Source organism: Pongo abelii, chromosome 3 (genome assembly GCF_028885655.2).
Source record: "Pongo abelii isolate AG06213 chromosome 3, NHGRI_mPonAbe1-v2.0_pri, whole genome shotgun sequence".
NCBI classification, from domain to species: Eukaryota; Metazoa; Chordata; class Mammalia; order Primates; family Hominidae; genus Pongo; species Pongo abelii.
Genome location: NC_071988.2, coordinates 115,902,671 through 115,928,061, shown reverse-complemented (window position 1 = coordinate 115,928,061; position 25,391 = coordinate 115,902,671). Strand labels below are relative to the sequence as shown.

At 37.6% G+C, this 25,391-nt stretch overlaps 1 protein-coding gene across 3 annotated transcripts in view; it reads right to left on the bottom strand.

Moving 5' to 3' along the window:
* The window catches only part of PDLIM5 (PDZ and LIM domain 5), a 215,723-nt gene extending 191,323 nt beyond the window's left edge, over positions 1-24,400 (bottom strand). For 2 of the 3 annotated variants that reach the window (XM_009240198.4, XM_009240200.4), the window contains exons 1-2: positions 24,236-24,369; positions 20,859-20,996 (exon numbers count right to left, since the gene is read on the bottom strand). In XM_009240198.4, the coding sequence (XP_009238473.2) occupies positions 20,859-20,954 (96 nt within the window). In that variant the 5' untranslated portion in view covers positions 20,955-20,996; positions 24,236-24,369. Of the gene's footprint in view, positions 1-20,858; positions 20,997-24,235 lie in introns of all 3 variants that reach the window. The other variant, XM_002814977.6, reaches the window with a different exon arrangement.
* Between the last annotated feature and the right edge of the window lie 991 nt (positions 24,401-25,391).

Genomic DNA, 25,391 nt, shown 5'->3' with positions numbered 1-25,391 from the left:
AGAAGTGTATCTCCAAGCTGGACTGCATGCCAAAATTTACTAACTCATATTAACTTAAATTGCCCTTTTCCTGCCTCTGGGTTGAAAACCTTTAAAACTATTTCCTAAATACCAGGATATAGCAGCGCTGGCTCTACCGAGAGCAGCTATTGTCAAAGCCACTCAAGATACCCCGAAGGCAATATGGCCAGAAAAGAATGGATAACTGCCAATAGTAACTCCACCCAGATCTCTAAAACCAATACTTCCTTTCTACCACTCTTCCCTCACCCCATCTCCTTCCAACAGACACAAAACAATATCATGCACAAACTTTTGAAGACATAGAAGCTGGGAAGGGGCATGTGTTGATGCTTGAAGTAAACACTAAATCTCTATCTTAAAATATTAACAATCATAGAATCCATACTAACATTAAAAACAGTTTATATTTATAATTGCAGTCTGCCAGATAATGTTCCAAGTGCTTCAAAAATAGGAACTCAATATTCACAGGAACTCTATAATACAGGCATATTGTTAATAACTATTTTACAAATAAGAAAACTAAGACCTTGAGTTTTATAACTTACTCTAGGTTACACAGCAAGAAACTGTCACTACTGCGATTTGAACCCACGATGGCTGGCTCCACAGTCCAAACTCTCAAAAGTTGGGATACCCTGCCTTTGTATCCCTGTATTTGTTACATCTCCTCTAAACTATTATAAGCACGAAAAATTTAAGTATGAAATCAATACTGTAGAACAACATACAACCAAAAAAGGGATGATAAAGGGCTTTCTATACTCATGATGGAGGAAGATCCAAGGTGTACTGTTACATAAAGAATGTCAGAAACGTGTCTGTTTTCACAAATATTCACAAAAATGTCCACAGTAGTTTTTTTAGTAGTTGGATTTCAGGTTTGGCAGGGGATTTTATTGTTTTGCTTTTAGCAATTTTGTTGTCATTGTTTCCTATGCAGTTTCAACTGGAATATATACATGTATAATTTTTATAATCAAAACGTAAATTTACATTTTCTTCCTCTAGTTATAAATTATTATTTATAAAAAAAGACGGCGAGAGAAAGGGACTAACTCTTAATAAAAATATAACAATTCTTCAGGCTTTACTTTTAGGTGGCCAGAAAGGTTTGGGTTAACTAAAAACAAAGTCACATTCTTATCCACCCAAGATAAAATATTCATAATATGTAATTATAAATAATACACAATCGCAAATAATGTGTGTGCAGAATCAGGTTTCAGTGTTCAACAGTTAATACTAAATTATCAAGTGCATCCATACTTTATTCTCATGAGACATGTAGGCATGAATTATATTTATGACATATTTGTTTTTAGTTTAGAAACGATACAACTTCAAGAGTTACCTAATAGTTGAAATGACCTAAGAGCAATATATACCAAATATTTACAGTGATTTTGTGTGTTTTAAGAGAAGGCATAACAAAACTGCCTTAGGGTTATTGAACTGGGAGGTGATTTGCCAATTCTGACAAACTTTACACTGTCTTGAAATATAGAGGCTATGTCCTGGTAAATCTGTTCAATTTAGTTAAAAAATCATATTACCATAATTAAACAAATCCCTGAGGTAATTTGTAAAACTCCAGGTAAATATGATACTATTTTTTCTCCTATTTTTTTAACCATTTTAACCATTTTTAAATGTATGCCATTTTAAAATGTGTAGTTAGTAATGTTAAGTATATTCGTATTGTTGTGCAAAAGAACTCCAGAACTTTTCATCGTGTAAAACTGAAACTGTACTCATTAAACAACTCCCTGTGTCCACCTGCCCCTTAACCCTGGTAACCACCATTCTATATTTTTCCTACTAGTTTTTATTTTTATTTTCATTTAAAGAAAGACTACAACTTTAAGTTGAAAAGAATTAACCCTAATACAAATACTCATCAATTCTAGGGAAGAGCATATTGACCATGAAACTCAAGAGTCTATTGTTTATTTGCAAAAAATCTGAATTATCTAAAAACCAAACGTAAGACCTTAAAGAGCCTGCTAAATCAACTGCCAATTTTTGTTGAAGAAAGTACTTCCTTAACAGAATTATTGAAAATTAAATTTTAAAACTGTTACCAACTCTAGAGAGGCATATCATCTGCATGGCATTCAGAGCATTACCATTAAACTGAATTTAGAAAGTAGTTCTCCATTAGAATAAGTCCCTCCTTTACACAGCAACCTCCTTTGAGGAGAAAATTTCCTGTATTTCTTGGCCCTCCTTTAGGTAAAAAAAAAAAAAAGGTGAGGGAGGGCAGAAGTTTCATTGACCCAAAGGGTAATAAAGTTGATTATAAAATTTTTCAATGAGATAACTTAGGTAATTGTCTAACGATAATAAAACTTGTCTTAAAAGGAATCAAAGTTGATATGAAAAATAATTTGGAAAAACTGCCCCTTCCCAAGAAAATACTTAGCTATTTTTACTGAAAATGTCAGCTGGCTTCAGTGGCTCATGCCTGTAATCCCAGCGCTCTGCAAGGCCAAAGCAGGAGAACAGCCTGAGTCCAACAGTTCAATACCAGCCTAGTCAAAATGGCAAGACCTCATCTCTACAAAAAATTTCAAAAAATTAGCTGTGCATGGTAGCATGTGCCTGTAATCCCAGCTACCTGGGAGGCTGAGGTGGGAGGATCCCTTGAGTCCAAGAGATGGAGATTACAGTGAGCTGTGATCTTGACTGCCTTGGTGCCAGAGCAAGACCCTGTCCCTAAAATATACAAATAAGAAATAAAATTTTAATAAAAATAGTCTAATGACTACTACAGAAGCCAAGACAATTGGTCTGTGGCTACCACCAGAGTGAGACTCCATCTCAAAAAATAAAAATAAAAAAATAAAATCATCTCTAACTATTCTCCCCCTCATTCTGCCTACTCCAGCCATTGGAGCCTTGCTGTTCCTTGAACATGCCAAGCAAATGCTCACCTCAAGGTCTTTACCCTTTGCCCTGAATACTATTCCTGGACTTTATCCAGATCTCTGCTCAAATGTCACCTTATCTGTGAGGTCTTATTTGCTCACCTTCTACAAATTATGTAAGCCCCATGCAACTGCCACTCTTTCCCTATACCTCTTTGTTTTGCTCCATACCATTTTATCACCATTTATTTTTGTTTATTGTCTCTTCTTCACCTCCTTAAAACAAGATTTGAGAGGGTACAGACTTTCTTTTATTCACTGCTGTATCGTTAGTTCCTAGGACAATGTCCTGCATATAATAAATGTTCAATAAATATTTGTGGAATGAGTAAATAAATCAATGGAGTGAGCAATAATAATTTACATTTATATGACTGAAGTTCAGATTTGCTAAATTTTGTAATTTATTTCATAAAATTCACAGAGGTTGTAACTAGTGTGACAACATATAAATCTCCCAACTTTATCTATAAATGATGCATTTAGGGAGGCACTCATCCTAGTCTAGCTGGCCACCACCAGGGCTGCAGGATGGCAAGATAAGGAGCATGGTGACCTCTACCCAGAGGCAGCTGATGTTGCAAAAACACCTAGAAAGCAACAGTGCAAAAGGCAGGTACATTGCTTAGTTCATCTAGTCTACATTCATTCCACTTACATATTCTCTCTTGTGAATTCATCCTTCACTGCAGAAGAAAACTGTTCCCTAGAGCAACTGCCTATCACCAGCAATATTGTGTATCATGCTACTTTAAAAGAATCTAAAACAAAACAAAACAAAACTACACTGAATGGCAATCACTGTGGAAAGAATGTCTAATTGGAGGTACTACTGGTGCCAACTCTCCCTTCAAATCTCTTGGAGAGTTTATGCCAGACCATGACAGATGGAAGAAGGAAATGGACCACTCATTCAACAAATATTTACTATGTACTGACTATAAAGAAGAGACTTCATAAGTAATTCAATCCAAACTACAGGGTGTGTGTGTGTGTATTAAAAAAATTGCTTCTAGAAAATCCTACATAAAAACCTTCAAAAAAGAAAAGCAGAATTGAATTTTGAAGATATTATCTAAGAAGTGAGGCATCTAGAAATATTATTTCAATAATAGTTTCAAAACTGTTTCAACTCCCTATTACTAGTAAATACTTATAAGGTCTTTATTAGTACAAATATTTATAAGGTCTTTGTAAGTACAAATACTTATAAGGTCTTTGTAAGTACAAATACTTATAAGGTCTTTGTAAGTACAAATACTTATAAGGTCTTTGTAAGTACAAATACTTATAAGGTCTTTGTAAGTACAAATACTTATAAGGTCTTTGTAAGTACAAATACTTATAAGGTCTTTGTAAGTATAAATACTTATAAGGTAACTTACATTGTTATTAGGTAACCTTAACTGAATACTTACTGCGTAACAGGCACTTCTAAAAACCTTACAAGTGTTAATTTATTTAATTTTCTCAACAGTCCTATGGTGCAAATATTTTTACCCTTATTTGACAGGTAAAGAACTTGGGGCACTGTTCAATAATTCGACCAATGGTAAATTACAGCTGATAAATTACAGAGCCACAATCCACACACAGGCATTCTGTTCCAGGGCTGGCACTTGTAATAACTACAATCAACAGCATGTAGAATATAGTTCACTAAAAATGTAATTCTAAAGTACTATGTTGGGAGAAAATATAAATCCTAAAAGACTGCTATGAAAAAAGCAATAAAAATACAGTACTAATATATTAGTTTTGATAATATAATGTTTACAGATATTTGACCATTCATCACTATATAATCATGGTTAACTGACGTTTTTTTTTTTAAGGCTAGAAATTTAAGTACTATTAGATTACTTTAAATCTAAGATAAAATCTTTTACAAAACTATCTCTCAAGTAGACTTTATGGTGTATTATGTTATCATATTTGATATAACAGGTAATTTGTAAGTTGGTTTTAAAGTAGTATTTTGCAACTATACCCCAAAACTCACAGAAAAACTTGCTACCCTGAAATTATAAAAAGCTGATCTTGAATACTGATATGGTTTGGCTGTGTTCCCACCCACATCTCAAATTGTAGCTCCCATAATTCCCACATGTCATAGGAGGGACCCTGTGGGAGGTAACTGAATGACGGGGGCGGGTCTTTGCCATGCTGCTCTCGTGACAGTGAATAAGTCTCACGAAATCTGATGGGTTTATAAAGGGGAGTTCCCCTGCACATGATCTCTTCTCTTGACTGTCGCCATGTAAGATGTGACTTTGCTCCTCCTTTGCTTCCACCATGATTGTGAGGCCTCCCCAGCCATGTGGAACTGTGAATCAACTAAAAAACCTCTTTCCTTTATAAATTACCCACTCTTGGATATGTTATTAGCAGTGTGAGAACGGACCAATACAAATATGAAGTATGAAGTTACATAATTTACTACTTCATAATGTAGACATTATTATCTACTACTGAGGACCTAGAGCTATATTATATTGATGACATTTTTGTCAATTACAATGTTTAAGGCTGAAAATCTGAATTTACTGAAACTAGACATTAACTCTAATCAAGTGCTCTCTGAAAGTTCAGAAATGAAAAACATATTAAAACTTATACACACCCTCCACTAGAAATAATAAAAGGATCATAAAATGTAACTCTTGGCATTGAGTATATTAACCAACCAATTGGCTAAATATTCTTTTTAAAAATAGATATACTGTAAAAATTTTTTCAGCTCAACAGATCTGACCTAGAATAAACATCCTAACACTCACTTTGTCTTTGAGGCAAATTCTAATAAATGTGTTACCAGCATAATTTGTAAACAACTCCTGAATGTGTATGCAACATTTCTTTATTAAAGTAGAAAAGGTCATAACATCATAAGGAAATGAAAACAGAAGCCATATGGGAGACAAGCTGCATCTAACAATAAAAATAACAAAATTTAGGCCAGGCACAGTGGCTCATGCATGTAATCCCAGCACTTTGGGAGGCCGAGGCAGGCAGATCACGAGGTCAGGAGATCAAGACCATCCTGGCTAACATGGTGAAACCCTGTCTCTACTAAAAATACAAAAAATTAGCCGGGCGTGGTGACATGTGCCTGTAGTCCCGGCTACTTGGGAGGCTGAGGCAGGACAATTGCTTGAACCCGAGAGGCGGAGGTTGCAGTGAGCCAAGATCATGCCACTGCACTCTAGCCTGGGCGACAGAGTGAGACTCTGTCTCAAAAAAAAAAAAAAAAAATATATATATATATATATATATATATAAAAAGAATGCAAAATAGGAAAAATGTAATCAGTGTGCAAATAATGAAAAAAAATCATGTATGTGTTAGAACTATAACTAAAAATTTTCAAGACAAACATATATTTAAATGAGTGTTTCACTTCCAAATAGTCACCTCAGAAGGCTATACAGTTATTCCTTTGCTCAAAAAAAATTTTAAATTCTTGCCCTGGAATTTCTATCAAAAGCAATTTATGAAACATACCAGCCTGGAGATATGGTAAGATCACCATAATAGTAATCCACTCTCTCTAGCTCAGCTCTAATCCAGAGGAATCAAAATCCTTCTAAAATCCCCAGTTGTTGTCCCACCATGGCCTCCAATGTTATCCTCCTCATTACCAGGAACCTCTTTCTCTCTCATCCTGGCACTGGACATACTCCCTATTCTCACTCCACTTTCCTCCTTGCTCACAGCATTCCTGCCACACTAGCCTCCTTTCTATTTCTTAAACACATTCAGCTCTTTCCTGTCTCAAGGCCCCTGCACTTGCTAATCTCTGTGCCTGCAATGTGTTTTCCCAGCTCTTCGCATGATTAGTTCTCACTCTTAGGTCAATGCTGCCTCCTCAGAGGGCCTGTATTGACTGCCCAATCTAAAATGAAACTCTTATCCCTAAACACCCATCCCTTTCCTCCAGTTACTCTCTGGCACATCACCTTATTAAATTACATTGCTTATGTTTTTTTGTTTGTTTGTTTTTTTGTTTTTTTTTGTGTGTGTGTGTGTGAGTTACCATTCCCCCTTACTAGACTATAAGGTACATAACTTTGTTTTGTTTATCACTGTATTTTCAGTGCGTACAACAGTACAGAGCACATAGCTGGCACTCAATAAAGATACAGAATAAATGATTCTGTCTGCCACTAATACTTTTGTGTCTGCCCCATGGGTTCTATAAATCCTAGTCTAGAAGTTCCTTGCAACCCTGACATAGGCTATGTGATCAACGCTCATCTTTTCCTTTCCTAGATCTGATGACATTTATGTCCTCTCCTATGTCCAATCTCCTTCCTACATTTCATATCATGTGCCACGCGGTCTTTGTCAGAAAATGGAAAAGCACACTCTATATCCAAGGCCCAGAACATGGTAAGAGATCAGTAAATATGTGTTGACTCACACCTCTTCTTATGGCTCTGACATGTGTCATTCAGAAAACCATACCAACAGGACATAACCTGCCATACTGAAAATTTACCCACTTCTCCTAAAAGATAGTAAGTAGTAACAATAAAATCTACAAGGACTAAGTTTGACTACACCTCAATTATGTTTTTCCTAAATTTATTCTCATCAGTCTTTGATTTCTCATCCAAACACACACCACACAGACATATACACCTAAAAACAAAACAAACAAAAACATCTGCTTCTCTTAGGCTCTCCTAATCTCCATATTCTGTCCAGATAAGCCTAAATATGCACACGTACAGAGCACAGACTAGGTTTAGTTTTCTTTCTCTTTTTATGTCTTCTCTTAAACAGAAGACATAGAAATTGTAAAAATTTCAAGCAGTACAAAAGTGCACAGATGCCAGGCACCGTGGTTCATTCCTGTAATCCCAGAGGATCACTTGAGCCCACGTGTTTGAGACCAGCCTGGGCAACAAAGCGAGAGCTCATCTCTACAAAAAATGTAAAACATTAGCTGGGCACAGTGGCACATATCTGTAGTTACAGCTACTTGGGAGGCTAAGGCAGTAGGATCACTTGAGACCAGGAGTTCAAGGCTGCATGGAGCTCTGATTGCGCCACTGTACTCCAGCCTGAGTGACAGAGCAAGACCCCATCACCAAAAAAAAAAAGTGCACAGAGGGAAAAAAGTGAAAGTTCCATCAAGCCCACTGCTCAGAACAGCTTCTAAATCCCACTATCGAGTCATACAAAAATCAGTTTCCTTACTTCATAACTAAAACTTTGCATTTGTCTTAACATATCTAGGTATTAGGTTCAGTTCTAAGAGTTAACTTAAAGAGACAATTAAAACCTAAACTACTTTTAAAGGTAAATGCTAAGGGATGTGAAGATAGGGTAGCTGTCATGAGAGAAACATTTGAAGAAATGGCTTCTTACAGAATATCCACAAGACTCAAAGGGAAATATAACTCATTCCCGTTTGAAAGGCTGTAATGTGCAAACATGCATGTTTGTTGTGCAGGGCACTAAAGAAAAGAAGTAGAACTGTTGGGTAAGAAAGACAAAAAACAAATCCTGGCTGACACATGGGAAGACCACCTTGGGAATTAAGGGTCTATCACATAATGTAACCTCTAGGGTACTACCTAGAAACTTAAATCCTGATTAGGACTGAAAATAAGGAAAACCAAAATGTTTCATTAAAATGTTTCATCAGGCCGGGCGCGGTGGCTCATGTCTGTAATCCCAGCACTTTGGGAGGCTGAAGCGGGTGGATCACGAGGTCAGGAGTTCAAGACCAGCCTGGCCAAGATGATGAAACCCTGTCTCTACTAAAAATACAAAAATTAGCCAGGCGTGGTGGTGGGTGCCTGTAATCCCAGCTACTCGGTAGGCTGAGGCAGAGAATTGCTTGAACCCAGGAGGCAGAGGTTGCAGTGAGCTGAGATTATGCCACCACACTCCAGCCTGGGCAACATAGCGAGACTCCACCTCAAAAAAAAAAAAAAAAAAAAAAAAAACTTTCATCAGTTAATTCTATCAATCAGGTACATTAACAAATCTAGAAGAAACCTGATTGCAACTGCAACCCAGCTTCCCATTCGTTCTCTATTACCACGGTGATCATTAATCAATAGTTACTGAACATGTACTGGGAATTCTAAAGTAATCTTGAATAAATAAGACTCGGGGGTCTTCTTGAGTGATAAGAGAGGCTCATGATCTAACAAAATACATGAAGTATTAATTATACTTAAACTATACTGCTGTGAAATCTAACATGGAGTCCAAATATTTGAATTGATCTCTATGGCCATGGCCTTAAAAGACTATAACTTGTTTAACTTTAATATAACCACTTTATCATGAGGTGTAAAACAAAACCTAGTATAGCCAAGGATTTCTCTGTAAGTCTTTGGTAAATCTAACATTCCGTATTAACTGTTAAAGCATTAAAATATTATAAATAGCATGCCAATTTCAAAGTCCTCCAAATCTTTCATTTGTCATAAAGGTGTTTATAGCATCACGAACGTAACTAATACCTGACATCATATATTATTAAAACTGCCATTTACTTCTATAAAAGACTTGACCTATGGTGACTGAACTCTGAAAAACCAGGAAGAGGCTGGCAGTTGGAGAAAAGCAGATCTGTCACATTATTTAGTCAACTCCAGTTCAAATTCCAAGTAACTTACCCTTAACATTTTGCTGAAATGATCTAAGTAACAAAAGCTCTATAATAAATTTTTTTTGTTTGCTTTTACAAAAGCAAAGCTACATATGGTTCCCAAACAAAAGTATACAAAATGGAAGCCAACTGGTGCAGGTGAAATATCTAGAAAGCATGTTAAAAATGTGGAATCTAATGAATCCGTAAATATCCTAAATTCAAAGTCTGTGTCAAAGTCCTTGGATCCACACTTTTAAAGTCTCACTGATGATTCTGACTACTAGTCAGTCTGGAAACCAGTTATATATTTTTTTGTTAATAATCTCAGTTACTCCCATACATACAAGTTTTTGATTCTCTAGGATCTATTCTCTGGTTAAGAAACACACAGACCTGGCCCAGTGGCTCAGGCCTATAATACCAACACTTTGGGAGGCTGAGAAGGGAGGATCACATGAGGTCAGGAGTTACAGACCAGCCTGGGCAACGTAATGAGACCCTGTTTCTACAGAAAATTAAAAAATTAGCCAGGCATGGTGGCATGCACCTGCAGTCCCAGCTACTTGGGAGGCTGAGGTAGAGGTAGGAGGATCACTTGAACCCAGAAGGTCAAGGATGTAGTGAGCTGTGATAGTGCCACTGCACTCCAGCCCATGCTACAGAGCAAGACCCTGTCTCAAAAACAAAGGGAAAAAAAAAAGAAACAGACACACACACACACACACAAATTTGGCTATCCCTAGTGAAAGCTGTCATCTATTCCTCGGAAATAAGCATAATAGGTACAAACATATTATTACTACTCAGTTTGGCTGGTTTCAAATCCTGAGCCTAACCAACTATTAGCTGTGTAACTTTGGGCATGTTACTTAACCTCTCTGCTCCTCAGTTTCTTCATCTCTAAATCAGAGATTTAAAATCATACTTCCTGGCTGGGCAAGGTGGCTCATGCCTGTAATCCCACCAGCATTTTGATAAGCTGAGGCGGGAGTCAGGAGTTTGAGACCAGCCCGGCCAACATGGTGAAACCCCGTCTCTATTAAAAAAAATAATAATACAAAAATTAGCCAGGTGTGGTGGCACACGCCTGTAGTCCCAGCTACTCAGGAGGCTGAGGCAGGAGAACCGCTTGAAACTGGGATGTGGAGGTTATAGTGAGCCGAGATCATGCCACTGCACTACAGCCTGGGTAACAGAGCGAGACTCCATCTCAAAAAAATAAAACAAAAATAAAATTTAAAAAAATCACACTTCCCCATGGGGCTGTTATGAGAATTAAATAATCGAACATGTATAAAACATCTGGAACAGGACCCAAACAGTAACAAGGGCTCAATAAACGTTAGCATATTTTCATTATTATCATTATTATTTAATACAGGAAAGAAAGGAGACCGAATTGAACTGGAATAGTCAAACATTTCAGAGAGCAAAGAATACATGAATGTTCCTTGAGGAAGAGATAGGGCTTTAGGGATGATAAGAATAAACAAAACTAGTATGCAAAAAGAATAAAAAGACTAAGGACTTCAGGGTTCAAAATTGGCATTTTGGACTATAAACTCAAGTTATATTAAACGGGCCCATTTATATGCAACTTGAAAACCAACCAGAGAAATTAAGTAATAATTCAAAAGATAATGGGAAGCTCATACAGTTCTTAAATAAGGCAGTAATATATTAAATATAAGTTTCTAAAATTATTGCCTAGTCAAGATGCCAGCCTGAGGATAAGGAACCAGCCTGAAGGAGGATAAGCCATTCATGAATTTTGGAAACACTTTTGTCTGCTAAAATAGCAAAGAATCACTCAGAGAACTGGACACCAAATAACCAGAATCTTCCAGAATAGACAGAGGTACATATAAACAAAACAGAAACGTCTACCCTAAAAAGATCAAAACAACCATTTGCAGGATATTTGCAAATGAGTAGCATAAAGACACTTCAAAGGAATGACCAAAATCATGGAAATTACATGTGTACCACGACAGCTATCTAGTTAGATATAATTTCTTTCTCCAGAACATTTCTAAGGGGTCCTAGTTAAGGGACAAAACATTTGTTTTCTAAAAGACATTTGTCCTCCAGCAACGTTTTCTCAGAAGAAAAATACTTTCAGAACAAACATACTTTCAGAACAAACATAGTCTGCTCTGGCTAGTGTTACACAACCTTACTAAATCTCTTAATTCTACCACTTCCAAAAGTTAATATCCCAGAAATCATTTGAAAAATACTGGGCTGTTAATTAGGTCTCAATGGAACTGAATCACAACACTTAAATCCCTGATCCAATCAATGGTAAACAGCATTGAATTGTTAATGTCATTACAATAACTACTTTCTCTTTTCTTCAATTAAAATTTAACCAGGACAATTATCATGAAGTACAGTGGCCATTGTTAAATCAATCTCTGGACCTTGAGGAAAAAAATGTTTAACAATTCACAGAATCCAAATAACAAGTGTTGCAAATTCTTCTCTAATTCAAAACTCTTCTCATCATATTTAACATTTACAGCAACACACTAAAGAGAAATTCCTCCTTCCCTCATCTGTACCACAAAAAATATAAACATCCCTGGCATCCTTACTCTTTTTGTTACTATAGTTACCAACACATACACTCTGCTGCTCACACTAGGCTAAAATGAGTAACTACCTTGTGCCACGCATTAGTATACCTTCACAATGCCTGACTCACCATGCTACAGAACACTCTATAAACCTACCTGATTTCAGTTAACTTCCATTAGCTAATAAAGATTGATAATAAAAACACACTGAGTCTCATAAAGGGTGAAATTTGCCATTCCTCAGACCATAGTGAACACCTCATAATGGTTAGTCTCCTTGTCACATCATATAAAAGGAGCTAAAGACTAGAATTCAAAACCACGCAGTTGACCCTTGAACAACACAGGTTTGAACTGCACGGGGCTACTTACAGGCAGATTTTTTTCAATAAAAGTTACACTAAGTGTGCCCAACTCTCCTGCTTTCTCCTGCTTCCCTTCCACCTCCACCTATTCTACCTCTGCCACACCCTGAGACAGCAAGACCAACCTTCCTCTTCCTCCTCTTTCTCAGCCTACTCAAAGTGAAGATGACAAGAATGAAGTCCTTTACGATGACTCCCTTCCACTTAATGAACAGTAAATATATTTTCTCTTCCTTATGATTTTTAAATAATGTTTTCTCTAGCTTATTTTATTCTAAGAATACAGTATTTAACATTATAACATACAAAATATGCATTAATCAATTGTTTATACTATGGGTAAGGCTTCTGGTCAACAGTAGGCCATCAGTAGCTAAGTTTTGGGGGAGTCAAAAGTTATACATGGATTTTTGACTGCACAGGGGGTTGGTGCCCCTAAACCCTGTTTTGTTCAAGGGTCAATTGTATATCAGCCTACTGAGCAGATTCCAAAGTTAACAACTTTGAATCTATTAAATGTGATTTGCTTAATTTTCCAAAAAGTCTATGACGGGGCACTGTGCCAAAAACACAAAATCTTTTGCCATGCAACTGGGAGTAACAGGTTAAGATAGAGAGGAAGTTAGTTTAGAAATGGGAAACAAATGATAGAGATAATTACTAATAAAAGCTCTGGATGAAAGAATTCAGAAAATGGCATCTTTAAGAAATTAATGGTATCATTTAAAGAAGAGCAGCATGTTTTTATTTCCTAGATTATCTTGCAAAACGGAAAACAAACCACTTGAAAACACAGAAAATCCTTTGTAAAATACTTGTGACTGAGCCTTGTAAAAAGAAGACAGGTGGAAACTGGCCGATCTGATTGGAAATGATCAAGGTCTGTTGAAACTCAGGCTAGCATAGGTATGGGGAAATAGGCATCCTCATATTGTGAGTAGGAGTGTCTCTATAAAGATGGCAATATCAGTCAAAATTACAAATGCATACACCCTCTGACTCATCAATTCCATTTCTAGGAATTTATGTGACAAATATACAAATATATACACACATATATAGGCAAAACTTAAATTCAATGTCAGTAAAAGCAAAAAGACTAGAAAAAAATCTAAATGTCTACACTTATATACATATACATATATGGGCAAAACTTACACTGCAGTGGCAGTAAAAGCACAAGACTAGAAAAAATCTAATTGTCTATCAATAGGAACTGATTTAAAAAATTATGACAAATCCAAACACAGTGTAGCGGTAAAAAAGGAATGAAGATATATTTACTGATGTTGGGTTAAGTGAACAAAATGCCAAAAAAATAAGTATTTCTATTAAGCATACTATTTGTGTTAAAAGGAGGGTGGAGAGGAGATATACCTATATACATTATCTCTGGAAGTATACTACTAACACAAGTGGCTTCCAGGAAGAGGAAATGAACAGCAGGACACCAGGAGACATTTCCCCCTATATGCTCGTGTATCTTTTGAATTTTGAACCATATGAATGTCTTACCTAAAGAAAATTAAGCCGGGTGCGGTGGCTCACACCTGTAATCCCAGCACTTTGGGAGGCTGAGGTGGGTGCATCAAAGGTCAGGAGTTCAAGACTAGCCTGGCCAACATGGTGAAACCCCGTCTCTACTAAAAATACAAAAAAATTAGCTGGGCATGGTGGCGAATGCCTGTAATCCCAGCTACTCAAGAGGCTGAGGCAGAGAACTGCTTGAACCCAGGAGTTGGAGGTTGCAGTGAGCTGAGATCGTGCCACTGCACTCCGGCCTGGGTGACACACTGCAGCCTTTTAAAAGGTCCTCTTTATTTTCTTCTCTCATCGAACTTTTTCTTTCTTATTCCCTCCTATTAACATTTCCAGTTCATTTTACTCTCCTCTATTTACACCTATTAGAGACATTTACTACAACTGCTTAGCCCAGTTGGGAGCCCAGTTACTAAATGTCAACAAGGTTGGTGAACTTTGTTCTAGTAATAGTCATAAAAAATGGGTGACAACAACATCAGCTATAAAAGAAATCTGAGTATTTACAGAAGGGAAGATAACTATACTTAAACAACAGGAAAGAAAAAAATAAGAAAGAAGGTGAAGGAATAAGGGAATACTCATTCAATATTCTCTGCTTTGTCCATTCTTAGTTTATTACCTTTAAAAAAAAAAACCTCTTAATAAAAACAAAGTAGGCTAGAAAAGTGATTTTTCCCTCTTTGTTAATTAAGGAACCAAACCTGCCTTCTCAACAAGACCATATAGTGGCCCAACACATAGAATACCTAAAGAATCAGTAGATACCATGGTCACTGCTCTTTAGTTACTTAATGTTTTCTCTTTTAATTCCCATTAGGTCATTTATTTGCAAATAGATCCACATATTGTTATTTCACATGCTAATATCTAGTTTTGTCAAATTTTATGTCACATACTCAATATTTTTTGCATCTCAGATACTGAAATAAAGGCCTAGAGTCTCATCTGCCAGAGCTGAAACATAATTCTCTCTCATAAGATGCTGAAGTAATAACTCCTTTTTTGTCTAAAGCAACGTTTGCTTCTAGAAATAACTAAATCATAACTGATTTGTCCTCAATACAGCTGTAACTGGGGGAAAAAGACATAACTGGTCCTGTGGTGTATGAGAATCTGGGTAAGAACTACTGGTAATGGGATGTCACAGACAAAGACCACTGTTCAACTGCGTATTCACATGTAGTGTGACTAACAACTATCATAAAGAAAAGCTCTTTGCCTCAGAAGTTCTAAAAAAAATTGAAAGCTCATAGGCTCCAAATTATTAATAATAATCACATCTACCTGTATAATACTTTTTAATTTACAAAGCATTTCCCGTACATCAAAGAAAATCAGAAGCTCAAATCAATGAACTGATTTTCCAGCTAAGATTTAAATCCAGGTCATTCCAATATACAGCTGTACATTATCTATTATCTATCTATTCTTAGTTTAAGTAGGTAGATATACCTAACTCATGAGTAGATGAATAGGTTATATGAAAACGTTCTTTCCCAAGGTCTAAAGTGCTATTCTTACCTTTTTTTTTTTTTTTCCTTTTTTTTGAGACAGGGTCTGGTTCTGTGACACAGACTGGAGTACAGGGGCATGACTACAGCCCACTGTAACCTTGAACTCTTGGTATCAAATGATCCTCCCACCTTGTCCTCCCAAAATGCTGAGATTACAGGAGTGAGCCACTGCGCCCAGCCTGCTAGTCTTATTTTATCCAAACCCTACAGCGGTTTCCTCCATCAGATACAAAAGTCCTGCCTACCAGTAACATTCCTCTGAATAACTTTTCAAAATGCCCAACGTTTACTAAAATCAAATAAGCGCCTTTTTTTCTAAAACTACTAATTTTCAATTAAAAATATAAGATTTTCATTTCTTTACAAATCATAGAGCAGAAAAATTTATCCAGAATTACATTGAGATTCTTGACATTTGTGACCACAAAACATATGAAACTGCCACATGGGAAAAGACAGGTCTCTGAACCTCACACAAAAGGTAATTAATATTTTTAAAGCAGAGTGAACACACACGTGAAATATACATCATATAGTTATACAAACTAAATTAATTTTCTAACTTGGCATAATGACAGGGTAGCTGGGAGGGAATATAAAAGAAAATACTCAAGAGCTTAAAATTAACAATGGGCCCATTTATTCAAGGTAGGATGGCTCTCTTATTTCAGCTTGAGAGAACCGAAAGTCTTTCTGTCTTCCTGTAGGAGGGAAACTCTGCAGCTGGCAGGTCTGGAGAATCGCTCAACTACATTCGCAGCTTTACTTGGAGTCAAGCAATGGCAAGGAAAGTCTTCATCTTCACTATGCACTGGACAACTAGGAGAAATGCTGACTCTGAGGTGTTTAAATTTCATCCTTTGAGGATCAGTTCAATTAACTTCTCCTAAAGGAAACCAACCCCCACAAACAAAAGATTTACACCCACTGAAACTGAGAAACACTTATCAGAATCTGTCATTTCATAGAATATTGACTTGTGACAGGTCTTACGACACTGTCTAGTTCTATAGCACCGTGCTTATTTCTTTTCCATCCACCCTTGTACTCCCCACTTTGTATCTTCTTCAGTGGCTTCTAGGAAGTATTACTATAACTACTGAATCAATGAATTCATAGCAAAGTGTTTCACAATTCTGTCTTTCTCTCTTCTGTGTTAGACTCCCAAACAGGGCTCCATAATCCAAGCAATGATAAGTTTCTTCTGCTTTTCAAATCCAACTAGAATTTTGTCCAAGCTTATAACAATTTATCCTCCCCTAACTCTTGAGAATCAAAGTCATTGTTATTTAGATGTTAAAAAGTTTGACCTAATTCTTATCTCTTAAAGAAACATCTAAAATATGTTTACAGAGAATTGGGAGATCATCTTCAGGTAATCCAAATATTGACAGTGAAGAAAAGAGCCCAAACATAATGAGAAAGTAACACACAGCAGAGTATTTCAACTTTAGGATATAACAACTTAAAAGATGTTACTCACAAATATATAATCTTTCTTATAATTCCATCATGAAGAGTATCAACTGGCCAAAATATAGCCAACAAATCTCCTATTTCTTGTTATAAAATATACTGGCAAAAACCAACAAACCCACACTGCTACAACGAAACCCATCCTCACATTCCATGATTTCAGGGCAATTCCATAAATACAGGGTCATAAAAAGACAGCCTGCAAACTTAGGTAGCTGGCACTCCATTTTAAGGATCGGAAATTAAATGACATGTGATCATCCAGCTACAGCAACCTGAGGATCTTTTTAAAAAGCTAGCAGGAACTGGCAATCTTATCTTAGAAATCCACCAACAAAACAGTATACAAAATTCATACAATACAGATGATGAAGAAATTTGAGTACAATGTGAAAATGTTATAGCTTGTATGCTTTAGGATACAAGTTGTATTCAGCATATTCACATGCTGATACAACAAAATCTAAAGAAAACGCAATGTTCAAGTCCCTGCTAGTGGCTTATTTATTTCAAAACACAATTCGATACACCAGAGCTCCAGTGTTATAAAGGAATGTAAATGACCCTTCGGAGTTCAACATAATAATACCTAATCAGAAGAAAAATTGCATAGTTTTGAACTCTAAAGATGCAGATTCCCAGCTAAGTACAAACTTCTGATTTTTTTTTCCTTTCTTAGTTTCAGTGGACAATAAGTTTAAAAAAAAAACCAAAAAACCGTAATTGCTATGTTCCCTACAACTATGGGGGTTAAATATTTAATGTTTCAAGTTTCTAAATAGTTTTCTTTTTAAAGCTTATAATATTATTATAAAAGATAATTGAGAGACTGCCAGACCTTGCTAAGAATTTCATATGCATTATTAAAGTAAGTGAATCATTAAATTACATGGTTTAAGCATGCTTTCAGGTTTTAATTATTTCTTGATACTATTAATTAAAGAACCCGATGACCAGTAATATCCCAGTAATTTTACATAATTAAGGCAGAAAAAGTATAACCAAAGAACTAATTAAGATGAGAGTAAGTTAAAAATTTATAACATTAACAATCTTACCACAATATAAATTAGTTATTAAACGCAAACCTTTATTAGGCAATGTTACTAGGCATATTTAAACCACACAAGGGGTTAAAAATAACTACAATGAAAGGCCAAGAGCCTAGCAGCCCAATTGAGCCAACATTCCCTTCTCTCCTCCCCCTCCCCTTCCAATCCTCTCCAGTCCAGAATGAATTGCATGCCCCACTGCACAAGGCCCAAAAAGGTCACAGTGGATGGCAGAGACTTTTGTAAGAGAACAGAAATAACTCAGCAGCTTTGTTACCATAGTCTCTTTTAATCAGTATGTTCAAAATCCTTTAATTAGCACTCTGTCTACACAAGGAAAGCATTTCTTCTGTGCCAGGGGAGGGCACATATGTATGTACACAGTGTTCTGTTGTATCAGCATCACAACATGGAGCTAGTACCTCAAACTGTCTGCCAGGAAACTGAAGCACATGAAACTTTTTTAAAGGCACGGTACCACAAAATTCTCATACATACTCTATTTGCATTTCTATTACCACATAACAAAGTGATAATTAAGTTTGGCTCATTTAGGTGTCAATTTGTTTCTGAACTTTTCTTCAGCAAAAAAGTAAGCATTTAAACTAAATAATAACTTTCTTTAGATAATTAAAGTAGAATATTTAAAATATAAAATGCTAACAAAACATAAAAACCAAGAATACTCAAAGATTGCTCCTGTTCCCATAATAGATCATCAGTAGAAGAAATAAAATACCAACTCACTCAAACAGTAATAAATCATATGACACATTTTCACATGGATGCTTTACATTTAAAATTTCATCTAACCATGAAAGGTGTTAAAACTTGCAGGCTGGATTACATATATATACTTCCTTATAAAATCTAATTAACTGAAATCAAGGCAGAAATTGATAAATTAAAGATAACTTTAAAAAAATCCACAGCCAAGAAACAAAGGAAACTCCGTTAGTAAAATGGGATTTGCAGTATTTTAATAAGGATATTTAGGCATTACAAACTTACTTTTAATCTTTCAAAATGAAGTTGGATACACATACAAGATGCAGAGTATGTGTGTGTAAATATATTTATACATACATATGTATCATTAACCAAAATGACAATCTTCTAAATATCTGATTAAAGAAACAACTAACTAAATTTATGGTAAAGGGAATTATTAAAGAGGCAGCACAGCATAACTGTTGAAAAGCCAGCTCTTCCATACAGCCATGTGAGCGCATAGCACAGTTATATACAATGGGAATAATATGACTATTTTGCATGTTGGTATGATAATTAAATGAGATGATGCATTCACAGCACTTGATAAATATCCAAGTTTGTTGGTAAGACTGGCACAAAAATAGTATTTTCATGCATTGCACAAAAGTGTAAATTGGCACAACCTTTCAAAATGAAGTAGATACATATATTCACATATATATGTATGTACTTATATTTGGTATTCACTGTACCACTGTAACAGTAACATGGAAATGACACAAATACTCTTCAGTAGGGGATTGGTTAAATGTCACTTTCCCTATAAAAGAAAATTATACAATTGTTTTAAAAAACACACATCCCTCCTTATATATTAATAGAGAATGATCTCAGGGTAAATTGTTGCAAAAAAAGCAAAGTATAAAATAGTGTGGGCCAGGCCCGGTGGCTCACACCTGTAATCTTAGCACTTTGGGAGGCCGAGGTGGGCAGATCACCTGAGGTCAGGAGTTCGAGACCAGCTTGACCAACATAGGGAAACCTGGTCTCTACTGAAAATACAAAATTAGCCAGGCGTGGTGCCACATGCCTGTAATCCCAGCTACTCGGGAGGCTGAGGCAGGAGAATCGCTTGAACTTGGGAGGTGGAGGTTGTGGTAAGCCGAGATTGTGCCACTGCACTCCAGCCTGGGCAACAAGAGCCAAACTCCGTCTCAAAAAAAACAGTGCGTATAATATGCTACCATTTGAGTAAAAGAAGATGGAAATTCACATTTATTTGAATATGCAAAAGCAAACCTTTTAGAAACTTATATAATAGTAATAATTACCTACTGGTGATGAAAGTGAAACAGTACCTCACATTTAGTCAAGTCTCAATAAATAGAAGCTGTAATTACTCCTCTCATCAGTGCTATCATCATCATCATGGAAACATATCCTTAAAATATATACACAGAATACATTTAAACTAAATCCATAATGAGGTAAAAAGCCAAATCTCAATTATTCATAGGCTATCTAGTTGGAGCTCCACGCCCTTCATTTCCTCTTCAAGGATAAGTAGCTTTTGGCCATCTTACTGTTGACTACCACCTCCACCAGAAAGTGAGCTGAGGAAATAATTCCAAAACAATCATTTTATTCAATTTTGATCAACAGTTTTTAACAAACAGCTTTTGGAACTGAAAGAGATTATTAAAATCCCATAGCACAACCTTTGAAAATTATATATGAAAAAACTAAGATTCAGAGAATTCCCCAAATTAGGGACAGTTCAAAAATGTACAGTCTGTTCCTAGTTAAATGCTTTTTCCATTTTATTATTGACAACATGAGGGAAAACAGAAAAGAAGTTAAATTGAAATCAGTTCTCCTTGCTAAATCTACTCCCCTCATCCTTTATTACAGATAATCAAATTTGCCAAGATCAAATCCCAGGAGCAATGATAAGTAGAGTACAGGTCAACAGAGAATTAAACAACTCAGCCTGAGGACTAAGCACTGAATGAACATCTATAATAAAATTTGTAAAGTTTACTTACACTAGAGATTGTCAGAGGCATGTTGAAATCCTTGCCGCCTTGCAGCCGGAAACCCCAAGGAGCTGGGCCAACCAGTGACACACTGTAGTTGCTCATGGTTCTAATGGCTCAAAGTCCAATGACAGAAAATGAAATATGCTGTGTAAGAAAATCAGATGATCAGCAAAAATGTTTACTTGAAACCCTAGAACATAAATTATGTTTAGTATTTTGTTTGAGGGGGGTGAGAGGCTATAGAAGATAAGTCTCAATTAAGTTCTTCATTAATTTCAGCTTAAGAAAAGCAATCTGTGAACTATATAAATTTTCTACACTCATGGCGATTTCCATGGTCTAAAAATTCCGTATCAGAATACATTTCTAGACACTTAATCTGTTTCACAACTTGCTACAATCCAATTTTGTGGCTTCTTGCATGCAAACTTTAACTCAAAGTACTTTACAATACTTCACTAATGTAGCAAGATTTTATTTCAGGTTGAATTCAAAATGATTTTCTCCTTCCCTCCACTTCATGTATTCTTTTGTCTGCAATTGACAAGTCTTTCAACTGCACTTACTTAAATTCTAAGTTACTCTAACATGTGAAAGAGACTGCAAATCAGTAGGCTCCCATTCATGCTTTCCAAATACTAAATTTACAATGAGAAGCTGTTTTTCAATGCACAAAACTATTCTCTCCAATCACGAACTACAACTTGTATTTCCTCCTATGGGGACATAGTATTTTCCACACTTAAAGTGATATCTACTTTTCCTTCAGATAGTCAACGATAGGCAATACTCTAGTACAGTGATGTTAGTCACAACCTGCTTTTTGTTTTATACACACACCTCACCAAGCAGAGAGTAAGCATTTGCCACTCAGTGAATAAGATTATGACTAAATATGGCAGAAGAGCTGGGTTAACCTTAATGCAATCAAATGGAATTGGCAGTTTAGAAAAGAACCAGTGCTTCGGTGCTTTCTTTTGTCTGTTTTGCTGTTAAGTGTGCATATGATGACTCTCCTAGTAGTACTTTCATATAATTTTTAAAAAACAAAAAAACTTCGAGTTTCCTATTGGTTGTTATAATGGCAGGAGAGAGAGGAATGAAGTTTTCTTTTGTTTTAATGGAATACTAAGAAACAATAATTCTCTCTCTTTAAAAAATATTAAAAACATAACAGATATGTAATTTTATAATATTAAAAACATACCTCCTTGGAAAATGTAAGCTATTCAACCAAATCACCACCTAATATTACCTGTCTATATGTTTTAACCCATTCAAAATTTCTAGCCCATCACCCCAAATTCATAGTTGCAGATGTAGATATTTGAGCCATAGGTATATTTAAAGCAAACATTCCTTCTTCTCATAAAGGGAAAATGGGGCAAAACATTCAAATAAGCCTGGTTTTCAAAGAAAAATTATATCAGGGAAAATAAAAATTACAGAAAATTGTATCAGAAACCGAAAGAGCTTTTCTACTGGCGTGGTAGTATACTGAACTACAAGGCAGTCACACATTACTTCAGTATTGAAGTAATAGGCACAGAGCACTAAAAAAGATCCAAAGGCCAAGCCGGAAGTCAAACTGTATATATAGGTGAAAAACTACTAGTGGGAAGCTAATAACGAGCCACACATAATTCAATTGCTTTCCCGCTTTATAAAAGGAGAAGATTTTCAGAAAACTAATAGAAGGACTGTCCTGATATTGACACAATACAAATCAGAATCGTGTAAAGCCAACTGATATTTCACAGGCAGCCTGCCCTCCTTTATTAATCTTTAACTTGTGTCTGGGGAAGAATATGAAAGTTAGGCTCAACTTCCTCTGGCCCCATTCTTCCCTACAAGAAAATGTATTTCATTTAGATTATCAACCCATGTACATGCAACTTCCCTTACTTGGGGATTCCCTTCCTAACTTCTCTCATTTGTTATTAAAATTCCTAGCACTGGCAAGGTCACAGCCACACTACAAAACCAGTGTCATTTCATTTCTAGTCACTGTCCGTTCATTTCTAGATTCTTCTTCTGCTAGCTTCCTTTGGAATTCATTTGCCTTAAAACAGTCTCTGCCCCAAGCAATGGCAATATTTTTATTGGCCTTTCCAAGACTCCTCCATCTGGTTATTAGTGCCCAAGCCCTTCCTCAAATACCAAGCAGGCAGGAAATAGCAGCATACTCTTTCAAACACGTAGAAAAGGTTGGAATTTCTGTATAGTTATGGATTTTCTTTTAGGGAAAGTCTAAACAATGTCTTTGCTCTAGTACTAGGGAAAGAAGCTTGGTATTTCCCACACTTGTATCTCAGCTTCATTAGTGGGTGAGAGGGGAGAAAGGAGAACTCAAGATGAACTACACGGAGTGACAAAAAAAGGCCTGAAATTAAAGAGAAATATCTTGAGATTCTCTTTCCCCGCAATGGAGAGAGAATGTAGGTACAGCTGAAAAACTAACGCCACAGGCACAGGATGAAAGCAGCCGACAGGACAGTTTTCCAGGAGGGATTCACGTCTAGCCTTGTTTGCCAAATAAGGCTACCGAACGGGCCGTTTCCGTGGCAGGCGGGTTCAGACGTCCTCCCCGTCAGGAAGGAGGACTTGGGATAGGATCTGGCGATCACACCCTAAATCTGCCCTGCCCAGCGCCGCCACAAATTTTCTCTCCAAGCTCTGCCCTGTCCACACGCCCTTCCTTTTTCCACTTATTGTTAAACGCACCGAAGGCACAGTCTTACAAAAGCCCCAAGCACTCAAGTGTTAACAAATCTCGTGTCCATGACAAATGTGTTTCTTAAACGAGCTTTATTTCTGGACGCGCAGAAGTTTTCCCCAAACAGGTTACACAAAACTGTAAATATCTGGGGGAGAAATAAATGCTTCTCAGTGGCCTGAGAGCAAAGAAAAACTAACGCGCCTTTTCCTTTGAGTCCCGCTTCCTACCCTCCAAGAGCCTGGCGCAGGACGGGGCACCCAGACACCACGGTGGTGCCCGGCGACGCCGGCAGCCGGGTGGGTGGGAGCGGCAGTGCCCGGGAACCCGTCCTCGCCCGCCCTCGCCACCTCCGGGCGCCCTCCCGCGTCCCCGTCTCCGCTACGCTGGTCCCGGTCGGCCCGGGCTGCGGGGACCCCAGGGCTCGCCCTCTGGCCTCACGCGGACTCCAGCGCTGCCCTTTTCCGGGCGCTCCTTTTCCCAAGCTGCTCTCCCACCTCCGCCGCTCCGCGCCCAGAAAGCACCTGAGGAGCCATCCCTGCCCGAGGAGCGCCCCCTCCTCGTCCCCAACCGGACTTCCCTCCTCGCGCTCGGCGCACAGCGGCCGGTTCTTTGCCTTCTCCCACCGGAGATCCGAGAGGCGCATCGCAGGCCGGCCGCCACTCACCTCGGGTCCGGCGCGGCGCGGCGCTGCCTCCGCCTCAGACAAGGGCTGACAAGTGACTCGCGGTGTGGGCGCCGTCCCCACCGCCCGCGGGAACTTCCGCCTCCTGGCTCTCCCTCGCCCCACCCCCGGCCTGGGACACGCCCCTCCGCTCCCGGCCACGCCTCTGGGCCAGTCCCAGCCGCGCCGCGCCGGGGCGGGGAAAGCGGAGGCGGTGCCGGGCGCTCGGGCTTGCTGGGGCTGGCTGAAGCAGCTGCGGAAAGACAACTGCGCTACCGAGTTTCGGTGGGAGTAGTCTTAACGGATTTTGAGCGCTACCTGGCAAAGGTCTAACCCTCCGCGCGTCCGTTTTGTAGTGGGTGCATTTTTCTCTCCAGAAATTTAAATTGGCAAGCAGTTGCTCTGCCTAAAAATAGAAGGGTACTTTGGATAAATCTCTATCTATGCAAGTTCAGCGGTTACTGCCTGCGGTTTTTTTTTTAAAGAGCTTTACATACTCTGAAAAGTGCAGACCCAGAAGTTTACCTGTCAGGAAGGTGAAAACCGGTAACCCTAACAGACAGAAGTTAACCCTGTCATCACACCAGAAGACAGTGATACATAAAAGCGGCCAAAAGTGATTCAACCACTGTATCTTCAGTTTATTTTTCTAAATCCAAATCAATAGGGTTGCTTGGTACACCCGAGGAATTTATTCATAAGAAAACGTGAATAATGTTCAGTGAACATACGGAAAGTAACTAGACTGTCACACTGTGAATTGGCTTATAAAACGTGAAAAGGACAATTCTTAACCAAGGAGGATATAAAGCAAGGATGAACTTCATGAGGTCCGTGAGCTCCCCGGCCCCCAGAAGTGCAAGCAAAATTCTAAAGGAGAAGATCCAAAGCTGCTCTTTCCCTAACAGTAGCCACTGGCCACATGTGGCTATCGAACAGTTGAAATGTGGCTACTATAACTGAGACCATGAATTTTTTGTTTTACGTAATTTTAAATAATTTGACATTTAAAACTGAAGCAGGATAACATTTCTTTACTTTTTTTTTTCTTTGAGACGGATTCTTGCTCTGTCTCCCAGGCTGGGGTCAGTGGTGCGATCTCGGCTCACTGCAACCTCCAGCTCCCGGGTTCAAGCGATTCCCCTGCCTCAGCCTCCTG